The sequence below is a fragment of the Rhinoraja longicauda genome, chromosome 30 (assembly GCF_053455715.1).
Source record: "Rhinoraja longicauda isolate Sanriku21f chromosome 30, sRhiLon1.1, whole genome shotgun sequence".
Classification (NCBI taxonomy): Eukaryota; Metazoa; Chordata; class Chondrichthyes; order Rajiformes; family Arhynchobatidae; genus Rhinoraja; species Rhinoraja longicauda.
In genome coordinates, this window is record NC_135982.1 from 23,018,812 (window position 1) to 23,033,402 (window position 14,591).

A 14,591-nucleotide genomic window follows, 5' to 3' on the forward strand; every position below is an offset into this window, starting at 1 on the left:
TCACTGCTGCTTACATCCTTCCTTCTTCTCCTTGGACTTCTGCTGCAACAAGCGCTCCTCCCGCCGCCGGGTGGGCGCGACAAAGGCGGGCACCGCAGGCTCGTCCGGGTAGTGGTAGAAATTGTCCGGCGGCACGGCCCGTGAGGGCGGCAACGCTGCAGAGATGGCAGGGTCAGCGCTGGCTGAACGGGCAGGGCGGTGATGGGGGGTGATGGTTGGGGGCGGTGATGGGAGGTGAGGGTGGGGGGCGGTGATGGGGGCAGTGATGGGGGGCGGTGATGGGGGGTGATGGTGGGGGGCGGTGATGGGAGGTGAGGGTGGGGGCGGTGATGGGGGCGGTGATGGGGGGCGGTGATGGGGGGCGGTGATGGGGGGCGGTGATGGGGGGCGGTGATGGGGGGTGATGGTGGGGGGCGGTGATGGGAGGTGAGGGTGGGGTCGGTGATGGGGGGCGGTGATGGGGGGCGGTGATGGGGGGTGATGGTGGGGGGCGGTGATGGGAGGTGAGGGTGGGGGGCGGTGATGGGGGCGGTGATGGGGGGCGGTGATGGGGGGCGGTGATGGGGGGTGATGGTGGGGGGCGGTGATGGGAGGTGAGGGTGGGGGGCGGTGATGGGGGGGCGGTGATGGGGGGCGGTGATGGGGTGAGAGGGGGACGGGGGGGGGTAGAGAGGGGGGCGGCGTGGTGCTGGGGGGAGGGGCGGTGGAGGTGGAGGGGGCGGGTGAGGGGGGTGAATGGGGTGGAGGGGTGAGGGAGGGGCAAAGGATGGCAGAAAGGAGGGGCGGGGGCAGTGATAGGGGTAGGAGGGGCGGTGAGGGGAGGCGAGGGGCTGAGGGTGAAGAGGGGTGGGCGGAGAAGGGCGGGGAGTGGTGGCAGAGAGGGGGTGGGCAGCGAGAGGGGTAGGGAGGAGCGAGCGGAGGGGGGTGGGCAGAGGGGGGCGGGCATGAGTCGTAGTCACAGCACATTGACCGGCGTTACCTGGTGGAAGGGGCCGGAGGGAGGCAGGAGAACTCTGGGCGGTTCTGGGTTTGAAGGTTGGGTCGAGTTCCTCAGCGATGTTCCTGGGGAACGTGGACCTGCAACGGGAGTGAGCGGGCGGTGAGACACGTCCCAGAGCAACGCTGGAAGGTGCGAATGTGTGTCCCGGCCCCGCGTGTCCACACTGAGCCGGGCGGCGGCCTCACTGCCTGTGTGGGCGGTGCTGGGCTTTGAACTCACTCCTCGTTCATAGTTCCCACTCACTAACAGTCGCTCAGCAGAGGCCCAGTGATGCGCTCGGCCGACCAGCGCCCGGGGTTACACTGGCGAAGGGGTGGGGGTCAGGGCAAGGAGGCGCTGGATGAAAGAGCTCGGACACTGACACACACACACACACGCGTGCCCCACAACCTCACACACACACACACACACGCGTGCCCCACAACCTCACACACGCGTGCCCCACAACCTAGACAATAGGCAATAGGTGCAGGAGGAGGCCATTCGGCCCTTCGAGCCAGCACCACCATTCAATGTGATCATGGCTGATCATTCTCAATCAGTACCCCGTTCCTGCCTTCTCCCCATACCCCCTGACTCCACTATCCTTAAGAGCTCTATCTAGCTCTCTCTTGAATGCATTCAGAGAATTGGCCTCCACTGCCTTCTGAGGCAGAGAAATCCACAGATTCACAACTCTCTGGCTGAAAAAGTTTTTCCTCGTCTCCGTTCTAAATGGCCTACCCCTTATTCTTAAACCGTGACCCCTTGTTCTGGACTCCCCCAACATTGGGAACATGTTTCCTGCCTCTAACGTGTCCAACCCCTTAATAATCTTATATGTTTCGATCAGATCCCCTCTCACACACAATAATTTCCCAGTCATTGCAAACTTCATCGTGACTCTGTTGCAAATATATCGGCAACGGGAGAGGCAGTCAGTGGTTTCAGGTTGTGGCAGAGAATGGTCAGACTGCCCCTCAGGCAGCCGCCCCCCCCCCCCCCCCCTCCCCCCCGCCATCTTCCCCCCTCTCCCTTCCCCATTTCCCCCCTCCCCCCTTTCCCAGCTCATTTCCCCCCTTTCCACCCCACCCCACCCCCTACCCCACTGGGCACGGCACCTGGGCAGCGGCTCTTGCCGCGGCTCCGTGGGTGGGACCCGTTTCTCCGCACTCCGCTCGCTGCCGGGACTTGGGTGGCCCTCTGAGTTCAGCCGCTCTTGCCGCGACAAGCCCGTCCGGCTCTGGAGACAGAAACATTACCGTCAGGACTAACTCACCCACGCGAGTGATGCCAGCCGCCCCCTCCTCCTCTCCTCCTCCACCCCTCCTCCTCTCCCCCTCCACCCCTCCTCCTCTCCCTCTCCACTCTCCTCTCCCCCTCTCCTCTCCTCTCTCCCCTCCACCTTTCCCCCCTCCATCCCTCCTCCTCTCTCCTCTCCCCCTCCACCCGCCACCCCTCCTCCTCTCTCCTCTCCCCCCTCCACTCCACCCTCCTCTCCACCCCTCCACTCCCCTCTCCTCTCCACCCTCCACCCCTCCTCTCTCCCCCCTCCACCCTCCTCCTTCCCCCCCTCCATCCCTCCTCCTCTCTCCCTCTCCACCACCACCCCTCCTCCTCTCTCCCCTCCACCCGCCACCCCTCCTCCTCTCTCCCCTCCACCCGCCACCCCTCCTCCTCTCTCCCCTCCACCCGCCACCCCTCCTCCTCTCTCCCCTCCACCCGCCACCCCTCCTCCTCTCTCTCCTCTCCCCCTCCTCCTCTCCCCCCTCCACCCCTCCTCCTCTCCCCCCTCCACCCCTCCTCCTCTCCCCCTTCCACCCCTCCTCCTCTCCCCCTTCCACCCCTTCTCCTCTCCCCCCTCCACCCCTCCTCCTCTTCCCCTCCACACCTCTTCCCTCTCCTCCCTCTCCTCTCCACCCCTCCTCCTCTCCCCCCTTCCACCCCTCCTCCTCTCCCCCCTCCACATCTCTTCTTCCCTCTCCTCTCCCCCTCTCTCTCCCCCCTCCATCCTTCCCTCCACCCCTCCCTCTCTCCCCTCCACATCTCTTCTTCCCTCTCCCACCCCCCTCCCCCCCCCCTTCCAGTCTCATCCCCCCCTCTCTCTCCCTTACCCCCACCCTCTCCCTCTCCACCCTCTCTCCCCACCCCATTACACCCACGGGGTAGTGGACAGGTACACAGGGGCGCCTCTGGGGAGCGATGCCGGTCGGAGTAGAGACACGGTCACCATTCACGGTTCCTTCACGCACTGACACATGGAGAGCTGACCAGAGATGCCAGAACACATCCCATCTGCGGGCTGGGCTGAGCCGACCCGCCTCTTGAGGCAGAGTCTCACGCCCAGCCTAGAGCGCCAACAGGCTGTCCCCATTTCACCCACCCCCCAGGAGCTGGGTTTGTCGCACCGTTGCTTACCCGTATCTCACACCTGCCCGAGGGATCGTTGCTGTCTTCGGAACACGCTTTCCCCAGCCCCTTGGACTGCTTGTGGGCTTTCAGTTCCTGCCTCTGGATGTACCGGGCGATTTCCTGCCAGAAGCAAATTTGCTCCAAGTTACGGCTGCGGTTTTAGCATCAAAGTCAATGTCAGACCAACACTGCTTGCCAATTGGAACCCTCCACATTCGGTGTCACAGAGTCACACAGCATGGACACAGGCCCTTCGGCCACACTCGTCCATACTGACCAAGATACCCCATCTAAACCAGTCCATTTCCCCGCATTCGGCCTTTACTCCCGAAACCTGTCCTATCCATGAGGCATTATACGAGCCCTGGAACACCATCAACCAGTAAGTGCAATCCCATGCACAATGTACAAATCTCCCAATTCATGAACAGAAATAATACATTGCAGATGGTGGTTTACGGATTTGCCTACAAATAAATCACTGCTGGACGGTGGGGTGAAGTGAGGGTTGGCTGTCTGAGAGGTCCTGGTCTCAGTCACTTGTCGCCAGCCTTCCTAGCCTGGTCATGGTTGTAGTCCTGCTCCAAATGCAGCAAACCTGTGCAGATCATCTGACCATCCTCCCTCCCACTGTGCCCAAACAGTGCCCTCCATCCCCCCCTCCCACTGTGCCCAAACAGTGCCCTCCATCCTCCCGCGCTGTACCCAAACAGTGCCCTCCATCCCCCCTCCCACGCTATACCCAAACAGTGCCCTCCATCCCCCTCTCACTCTGTGCCCAAACAGTGCCCTCCATCCTCCCACGCTGTACCCAAACAGTGCCCTCCATCCCCCTCCCACTCTGTGCCCAAACAGTGCCCTCCATCCTCCCACGCTGTACCCAAACAGTGCCCTCCATCCCCCCTCCCACGCTGTACCCAAACAGTGCCCTCCATCCTCCCACGCTGTACCCAAACAGTGCCCTCCATCCCCCTCTCACTCTGTGCCCAAACAGTGCCCTCCATCCTCCCACGCTGTACCCAAACAGTGCCCTCCATCCCCCTCCCACTCTGTGCCCAAACAGTGCCCTCCATCCTCCCACGCTGTACCCAAACAGTGCCCTCCATCCCCCTCCCACTCTGTGCCCAAACAGTGCCCTCCTTCCTCCCACACTCTACCCAAACAGTGCCCTCCATCCCCCTCTCACTCTGTGCCCAAACAGTGCCCTCCATCCCCCCTCCCACTCTGTGCCCAAACAGTGCCCTGCACCCAACCCTCACCCTGTCGCCAAACAGTGCCCTGCACCCACCCACCCCCGTGCTTGAAGCCCCACCCGGACCACCTACCTCATCCTGGGCCACCTGGGCCGTGCGGAAGTCCTCTTCCTGGTTCTTTTGGCTCCTCGATTTCTGCAAGAGATATTTTTCTGCAACTGAAGTCTGAGTTTGCAAGGTAGATACAAACTATTGGCAAGGTCAACAACGCAGGGTGATGTAACCACACCAGCCCCCCTTGCCCCAAGCCCTGACCATCTCCCTGAGGCAAAGCCACACTCTGCCCCACATGGCCCAGAGTAACACCTCAGCACGGAGCAGACTCCAACTGGTCTTGCTTTGAAGCCTTATAATTTGCTCTCAGAATATCACTTCCCAAAGCGTATCACTAAACTAAATAGAGAAATTAGGAAAAGTGAAAAAATAATATGGTGCAAAGTGGTTGTGGTGGGTTTAGATTAGAGATACAGCATAGAAATAGGCCTGTCAGCCCATTGAGTCCGCGCTGACCATTCACACCAGTTTTAGCTAATCCTACTTTTTCAACCACTCCCTACACATTAGGGACAATTTACAGTGACCAATTAACCTACAAATCCCACGTCTTTGGAATGAAAGGAAGCATGCAGGTACAGCAGGCAGTGAAGAAAGCCAATGGAATGTTGGCCTTCGTAACAAGAGGAGTTGAGTATAGGAGCAAAGAGGTCCTTCTACAGTTGTACCGGGCCCTGGTGAGACCGCACCTGGAGTACTGTGTGCAGTTTTGGTCTACAAATTTGAGGAAGGATATTCTTGCTATGGAGGGCGTGCAGCGTAGGTTCACCAGGTTAATTCCCGGAATGGCGGGACTGTCGTATGTTGAAAGGCTGGAGCGATTGGGCTTGTATACACTGGAATTTAGAAGGATGAGGGGGGATCTTATTGAAACATAAGATAATTAGGGGATTGGACACATTAGAGGCAGATAACATGTTCCCAATGTTGGGGGAGTCCAGAACAAGGGGCCACAGTTTAAGAATAAGGGGTAGGCCATTTAGAACGGAGATGAGGAAGAACTTTTTCAGTCAGAGGGTGGTGAAGGTGTGGAATTCTCTGCCTCAGAAGGCAGTGGAGGCCAGTTCGTTGGATGCTTTCAAGAGAGAGCTGGATAGAGCTCTTAAGGATAACGGAGTTAGGGGGTATGGGGAGAAGGCAGGAACGGGGTGCTGATTGAGAGTGATCAGCCATGATCGCATTGAATGGCGGTGCTGGCTCGAAGGGCTGAATGGCCTACTCCTGCACCTATTGTCTATTGTCTATTGAAACTGGAGCACCCAGAGGAAACCCACGTGGTCACAGGGAGAACAAGCAAACTCCACATTCAGCACCCAAGGTCAGAATTAAGCCCGGGCATCTGGCGCTGTGCCAGTGTGCCGCCCAGGGTCAGGGAACGAGGGGGACAGAGGCATGGGAGTTCTGGGACCCAGGAACAGGCTCCAGCTGTGAAGCAATTCACAGGCAGCAGAGGCAAGAATTGGAGGGCAGAGGTTCCACCAGGTCGTTAATTTATTGCTTGGGATCAGAGTCCTCCCTCACCCCGGCCAATGCCAGCCTCCATGGTCCACCCATCTGAGAGTGGCGGTGAGCCATCATCTCAAAGTCCTGCAATCCTTCCAGTGAAGGTGCTTCCACTGTACTTTGGGGCCGGGCCTTCCAGGGTTTGGACCCGCTAACTAGGAGGGGTTGGTGATAGACCACCTGACAGTCGGGCTGGAGGTGAGCGTAGAGACCTCTCCATAAACGTCTACTGACCATAACAACAAGCAGCGATGTGTGGGTCGACTATCTTTACACTGAGGGTAGTGAGTGCCTGGAACACATGATACATGATAATGGCATTTAAGAGACTTCTTGATAGGCGCGTGGATGAAGGGATATGGATCATGTGCAGGTAGATAAGAGGTGGTCTGGGTATCCTGGATGGACACAAAATGCTGGAGTAACTCAGCGGGTCAGGCAGCATCTCTGGAGAAAATGATTAGGTGATTAGGTGAGGTTATGGGTCGGAATCCTTCTTCTTGATATCATTCTTGGTATCATGTTCAGCACAAACATTGTGGGCCGAAGGGCCTGTTTGACAATAGACAATAGACAATAGGTGCAGGAGTAGGCCATTCAGCCCTTCGAGCCAGCACCGCCATTCAATGCGATCATGGCTGATCACTCAATCAGTACCCCGTTCCTGCCTTCTCCCCATACCCCCTCACTCCGCTATCCTCAAGAGCTCTATCCAGCTCTCTCTTGAAAGCATCCAACGAACTGGCCTCCACTGCCTTCTGAGGCAGAGAATTCCACACCTTCACCACCCTCTGACTGAAAAAGTTCTTCCTCATCTCCGTTCTAAATGGCCTACCCCTTATTCTCAAACTGTGGCCCCTTGTTCTGGACTCCCCTAACATTGGGAACATGTTATCTGCCTCTAATGTGTCCAATCCCCTAATTATCTTATATGTTTCAATAAGATCCCCCCTCATCCTTCTAAATTCCAGTGTATACAAGCCCAATCGCTCCAGCCTTTCAACATACGACAGTCCCGCCATTCCGGGAATTAACCTAGTGAACCTACGCTGCACGCCCTCCATAGCAAGAATATCCTTCCTCAAATTTGGAGACCAAAACTGCACACAATACTCCAGGTGCAGTCTCACCAGGGCCCGGTACAACTGTAGAAGGACCTCTTTGCGCCTATACTCAACTCCTCTTGTTACGAAGGCCAACATTCCATTGGCTTTCTTCACTGCCTGCTGTACCTGCATGCTTCCTTTCATTGACTGATGCACTAGGACACCCAGATCTCGTTGAACTCCCCCTCCTCCTAACTTGACACCATTCAGATAATAATCTGCCTTTCTATTCTTACTTCCAAAGTGAATAACCTCACACTTATCTACATTAAACTGCATCTGCCATGTATCCGCCCACTCACACAACCTGTCCAAGTCACCCTACAGCCTTATTGCATCTTCCTCACAATTCACACTACCCCCCAACTTAGTATCATCTGCAAATTTGCTAATGGTACTTTTAATCCCTTCGTCTAAGTCATTAATGTATATCGTAAATAGCTGGGGTCCCAGCACCGAACCTTGCGGTACCCCACTGGTCACTGCCTGCCATTCCGAAAGGGACCCATTTATCCCCACTCTTTGCTTTCTGTCTGTCAACCAATTTTCTATCCATGTCAGTACCCTACCCCCAATACCATGTGCCCTAATTTTGCCCACTAATCTCCTATGTGGGACCTTGTCGAAGGCTTTCTGAAAGTCGAGGTACACCACATCCACTGACTCTCCCTTGTCAATTTTCCTAGTTACATCCTCAAAAAATTCCAGTAGATTTGTCAAGCATGATTTCCCCTTCGTAAATCCATGCTGACTCGGAATGATCCCGTTACTGCTATCCAAATGCTCAGCAATTTCGTCTTTTATAATTGACTCCAGCATCTTCCCCACCACTGATGTCAGACTAACTGGTCTATAATTCCCCGTTTTCTCTCTCCCTCCTTTCTTAAAAAGTGGGATAACATTTGCTATCCTCCAATCCACAGGAACTGATCCTGAATCTATAGAACATTGAAAAATGATCTCCAATGCTTCCACTATTTCTAGAGCCACCTCCTTAAGTACTCTGGGATGCAGACCATCAGGCCCTGGGGATTCATCAGCCTTCAGTCCCATCAGTCTACCCAAAACCATTTCCTGCCTAATGTGGATTTCCTTCAGTTCCTCCATCACCCTAGGTTCTCCGGCCCCTAGAACATTTGGGAGATTGTGTGTATCTTCCTCAGTGAAGACAGATCCAAAGTAACGGTTTAACTCGTCTGCCATTTCTTTGTTCCCCATAATAAATTCCCCTGCTTCTGTCTTCAAGGGACCCACATTTGCCTTGACTATTTTTTTCCTCTTCACGTAGAACAGTGCTGTACTGTTCTATGTTCAGATACCTCTGGAACGCCCAGCCCAGCACCTACTGATTAATGATGGGACAATCAACAGTGTTAAGCTCCACTGGCTCCACGTACCAGCTGAACCATCCTCACTTCCTCCTCCTCCTGGAGGAGACGCGCCAATGCTTCGTCCCTCTCGAGCTGTCCCTCATTCGCGCTGTAGGTATCGCCGATACTCAGCTCCGCCACCTTCCTGCCCAGGGAGTTCACCTCCTGCCCACGCCACTGCCTCTTCCCTGTTTAAGGCAATTAGCAAAAAGGCAATTTACAATCTGATTAATTGATTGATACTTTATTATCACATGTGACACGTCACGGTAACATGCTCTGTTTTGCATTCCATACGCAAGGTATACAGGGCACCGACAAAGGTACAGTGTTCATTGTAGTCCCCAATGGTCCCTCTTTGCCCCCCCCCCCCCCCCCGGGTCCCTCTTTGTTCTCTTCGCACAAACATATGGCTGGTGTCAGTGTGGTGGGACCACGAGTCATGGGGCATCAACCCAACCAACTCTGCCTCACACAGCATGGAGCCTGCCTGCTCCACTGATGGGGGGGGAGGGGTCACAGCCAAGGTCTCTCTCCGCACATTTCCCGGTGGGAGGTTATGGGGGTGTCACCAATCACTTGTCAGGCTTTGTCCCACCCCCCCCCCCCCCCCCCCCTCCCCACCTCACCTCTCGTTCCCCTTTCTCCCCCCGAATAAAATCAGTCTGAATCCAGAACCAGGGGTCACAGCTTAAGGATAAGGGGGAAGTCTTTTAGGACCGAGATGAGAAAACATTTCTTCACAGCGTGGTGAGTCTGTGGAATTCTTTGCCACAGAAGGTAGTTGAGGCCAGTTCATTGGCTATATTTAAGAGGGAGTTAGATGTGGCCCTCGTGGCTAAAGGGATCAGGGGGTATGGAGAGAAGGCAGGTACAGGTTACTGAGCTGGATGATCAGCCATGATCATATTGAATGGCGGTGCAGGCTCGAAGGGCCGAATGGCCTACTCCTGCACCTATTTTCTATGTTTCTATGTAATAAGGATCCCATCTCAAAACGTTGCCTATTTATGTTCTCCAGTGATGCTGCCTGACCCGCCGAGTGACTCCAGCAGTGTTTTTGACATTATTAGATGGTTTTTGAGATCCTTTGGCTGCAACACTTCCCTCACTGTTGCAGAGAAAAACCCAAATCACAGGCTGCTGCGTGCTCCCTGGCTGGAGATTGTGAAAGGCGCTATACAAATGCAGCGTGCCGGCGCAGTTTACCCTTCTGCCGGCGTGCCTCCTCTCCGGCCCCGTACACCTCAGCCTCCGGCGTGAGTCCTCTCTGGTTCCTTAGCTCCTCCTCCTCCTGCAACCTCCTGGCCACTTCCTACAAGACCAGCACACGGGACACGTTAGCCACAGCCACACTTTGCACAAATAAAAGCCCATTCCGGTTTCCACGGGACACAGTCAGTCACACGTGAAAGCAAGAAATGAAACAGGGGTCCGGCCCAGAGAGGCGTGAGGGAATACAAGACAGGTCGCAGGCCAGCTGACCACTCGGTGTGGACAGGATGGAAAGGGCTGATGGAGAGCGCTCCTCTTATCCAGGTAACAGACAAGGTTCAGAGATCAGAACCTGGCGCCTGGATCCCAGGGAGAGTCAACACCTTCAGGGGAGAAGTCTGGTCCACGAGGAGTCAGCATCTTCTCCAGTACTTTAATCAGGACAGGGAAAATAGAATAGAAACAGAAAATGCTGGAAATGTTCAGCAGTTTATGTTTTTTTAATTTTGGATTTCCAATCTCTGCAGTTTTTATTTCCGCTTACGAGGCAGGTTGAGGACTGATACATAGAACGGCACAGTACAGGAACATGCCCTTCGGTCCACAGTGTCCGTGCCGAACATGATCCCAAGTTAAACTCGTCTCCTCTGCCTGCACGTGATCCATATCCCACTATATCCATGTTCCGATCCAAAACCCTCTGAGATACCACTGTCAAATCTGCCTCCACCACCCCCCCCCCCCCCCCCCCTGGCAGCACGTTCCAGGCACCTACCATTCTCAGCACAAAGAACACTTGCCCCCCCCGCACATATCCTTTACACTTTGCCCCTCTCACCTTACAGCTCTGTCTTCTGGCAGTCTGACAGTCTACCCTACCTCAGCCTTTCATCATTTTATATCCTTCTATCAGGGTTAACTGCAGGATTATCAACATGTGGATTTGAGTCAAACAGACAGCTTATTTTGTTGAGAGGGTGGAAGGAAAGTGGTGGACATGGGGCTGGAGTAGATCAAGTGATTAAAGCATTGGACAGGGTAGATGCAGGAAAAATGTTCCCGATGTTGTGGGAGTCCAGAACCAAGGGTCACAGTTTAAGAATAAGGGGTAGGCCATTTAGGATTGAGAAGAGGAAAAACATCTTCACTCGGAGAGCTGTGAATCTGTGGAATTCTCTGCCACAGAAGGCAATGGAGGCCAATTCACTGGATGTTTTCTAAAGAGAGAGAGATTTAGCTCTTAGGGCTAAAGGAATCAAGGGATATGGGGAAAAGGCAGGAAAGGGGTACTGATTTTAGATGGTCAACCACGATCATATTGAATGGTGGTGCTGGCTCGAAGGGCTGAATGGCCTCCTCGTGCACCTATTTTTCTATGTTTTCGAACAAGTAAACAAACCTAGGAACTCAAATCCACAAGCGAAAAATGTCCAAATTAATCAGCGTGATTTGCAAAAAAATAAAGAGTGTTTTAAACTAAGATTCAGTAACAACGTTCAACAGGAAATTAAATAAATACTTGAGGAGCAGAAGTTTGCAAGGCAACAGGAGTGGGAGGAGGAGTAGGATTAACTAGCTGGTCCTCTCATTAAACTGGCACTGATGGGGCACAGGCCAGGGCTTCCATGGTTCCAAGCTCTGGATACGTATGAAAATATGAAAAACACATTCCCAACAGGAGTTTGGGGAAATCAAGGCCATCTTTAGGAAAGGAAAGCTCCAGGTGTGTCTCACCTCTGGCCTTGAATGTGACTTGAGCAATCTCTTGAATCCTGATGAAATAGTCCAGAACATCACAAGGCACCAATCAACCACTGCAGGCAATTGCCTGGCTGTGACTGGGTAAAACATACAGCAAGGATACAGGCCCTTTGGCCCACCAAGTCCGCACCAACCATCCATCACCCATTGTGTTACCACTTTCTCATTCACTCCCTACACACTAGGGATATTTTTACAGAGGCCAATCAACCTACAAACCCTCACGTCTTCGGGAGGTAGGAGGAAACCGGAGCACCAGAGTAATCTGTGTGTGGAGCCGCAAAAGATGGGTCAGATCCTCAATGAGCATTTCTCTTCTGTTTTTACCATGGAGAAAGGCATGGGGAAGTTGGAGTTGTTTTGAGGACCGTCTACATTACAGCCAAGGAGGTGCTGAACATCCTAAGGCAAATAAAGGTAGATGAGTCAGCTGGGCCTAATCATCCGAGAATACCGTGGGAAGCTAGAAGATAAATTACAGGCACCCTGGCTAAGATATATGAATCATCATTGGCCACAGGTGAGGTGCTGGCAGGCTGGAGGGTGGCTAGTGTTGTGCCTCTATTTAAGAAGGACTGCAGGGTGGCTAGTGTTGTGCCTCTATTTAAGAAGGACTGCAGGGAAAAGCCTGCAAACTACAGAGCAGTGAGCCTAATATCCATGGTAGGCGAGTTACCGGAGTGGATTCTGGGGATAAGAGAAATATGCATTTGGATAGACAGGCACTGATTAGAGATAATCAGCGTGGTTTTGTACATGGGAACTCAGTTAATGGCAACAAGGCGATGGCTGATATTGTGGTGCAGGAGTAACCAAGGAGAGAGTTTACTGCCCCTCCAGCCCAACCTCACACCCCTGCTCTTCACTCACCCTACACTGACGCTTCATTACTAATTCCCAGCCCACTCCATTTTAGTTCTAGTTTAGAGACACAGCATAAAAATAGGCCCTTTTCCCAAGTCCACGCCGGCCATCGATCACCCGTTCACACTAGTTCCATGTTATCCCTCTTTCACATCCACTCTCTAGGGGCAATTCACCGAGGCCAATTAACCGACAAATCTGCAGGTCTTTGGGATGTGAGAGGAAACCAGACCGCACTCGAGGTCAAGATCGAACCTGGGTCTCTGGCACTGTGAGGCAGCAGCTCTACCAGCTGTGCCACTATTTGGTCGTTCTCCCGTTGAAAGTTATGGTTTCTGTATTTTAGTTTGCAGCTGTTCTATAATTGGAAACACATTCCACCAGCCCAGAGTAAAAGGCCAACAGATTCTAACCAGCAGTGGGACTCAAAGCCGTGCTACCCAGCCATTACACATCTTAAATCACACTAAACATCAAGATGTTTTATTGGGCTGTTTAGTAATGGTACAGACCAACTTCGTTCTCCATTTCCTCTGGCAATTATGGTCCAAGATTAAAATCATTCCAGGAACAACCTGAGCCCTGTTGTAAACAGTCACTATGTGGAACAAACCTGCAGCACTGGGGACTGAATGGTGTCGAGGGCAGCAATGAAGTTACCCACAGTACGGGCATAGTGGCGCAGCGGTAGAGTTGCTGCCTCACAGCGCCAGAGACCCAGGTTCCATTCTTACTATGGATGCTGTCTGTACCAGGTTTGTATGTTCTCCCTGTGGGCTTTCACCGGGTGCTCTGGTTTCTTCCCACACTTCAAAGACCTACAGCTTTGTAGGTTAATTGGCTTTGGTCAAATTGTAAATTGTCCCTCGTGTGTAGAATAGTGCTCGGGTACGGGGTGATCGCTGGGTCGGTGCGGACACAGTGGGCTGGAGAGCCTGTTTCCATACTGTATCTCTAAAATAAAGACCTGCAGGAAGGGAGAGGGGAGGGTTAAACCGGCAACTGGGAGTGGGAATGAGGAGGGGTTATGTCATTGTTCTGCTTATGCTACAAATAGTCTTGACTCCAAACTCCAGTGAAGAGGCAGCAACTTTGATGGGCGATGGAGGGACAGATGAACCCCAGGGGTGGGGGTGGGGGGGTCAGAATGTTCCAGAGATGGGTAGAAAATGAAGACAGAAATCCGGAGTGAAATACAGACGCTGGATGTGACGCTGGGATTGGCAGTGAGTGACAGACATGCTTGAACTGAACGCAGAAAGACAATTTGAAGAAGAATCTCGACCAGAAACATCACCCATTCCTTCTCTCCAGAGATGCTGCCTGTCCCGCTGAGTTACTCCAGCATTCTGTGTCTACCTTCGATTTAAACCAGCATCTGCAGTTCTTTCCTGCACAAGACAATTTGCTCACCGCCTGCACCCATTCTCCTTAATGACGCATTGCACAGCGGCACGGAGACATTCACTGTTGATGGAGCCTGGGGTTTAATGGCCTGCCGCCGTGGGGACAGGAGTCGTATATCTCTCCTGCCTCCCTCACACAGCTGAGTCCCAACAATCACTCGCCCATGTAACCTGACACACACCCGTCAACCTAGAGAGAAAAATGAACCTTTCCTCTTACTTAAACGCAGTGACAGCACAAAATACAACAGCGCAGAGGGACGCGGTGTGAATGCACAGAGGGACAGGCGTACATCAAGTGACTGGGAAGTTTAATGGAATGTTGGATTTAGAGGCATAGATAGGGTAGAGAGTCAGAACCTTTTTAGGTTAGGATCTATATACTAATAGTAACGTCAAACACTAGAAACATAGAAAATAGGTGCAGGAGTAGGCCATTCCCCCTTATCCTTAAATTGTGACCCCTTGTTCTGGACTTCCCCAACATTGGGAACAATCTTCCTGCATCTAGCCTGTACAATCCCTTAAGAATTTTGTAAGTTTCTATAAGATCCCCCCTCAATTTTCTAAATTCCAGCGAGTACAAGCCGAGTCTATCCAGTCTTTCTTCATATGAAAGTCCTGCCATCCCAGGAATCAATCTGGTGAACCTTCTCTGTACTCCCTCT

At 53.4% G+C, this 14,591-nt stretch overlaps 1 protein-coding gene across 1 annotated transcript in view; it reads right to left on the reverse strand.

Moving 5' to 3' along the window:
* ccdc187 (coiled-coil domain containing 187) overlaps positions 1 to 14,591 on the reverse strand; it is a 40,796-nt gene continuing 26,205 nt past the window's right edge. Inside the window, exons 6-12 of the mRNA XM_078425135.1 lie at positions 9,887 to 9,992; positions 8,705 to 8,865; positions 4,717 to 4,779; positions 3,398 to 3,511; positions 2,101 to 2,222; positions 980 to 1,077; positions 1 to 155 (exon numbers count right to left, since the gene is read on the reverse strand). Coding sequence (XP_078281261.1) covers positions 1 to 155; positions 980 to 1,077; positions 2,101 to 2,222; positions 3,398 to 3,511; positions 4,717 to 4,779; positions 8,705 to 8,865; positions 9,887 to 9,992 — 819 coding nt within the window. The remainder of the gene's footprint in view (positions 156 to 979; positions 1,078 to 2,100; positions 2,223 to 3,397; positions 3,512 to 4,716; positions 4,780 to 8,704; positions 8,866 to 9,886; positions 9,993 to 14,591) is intronic.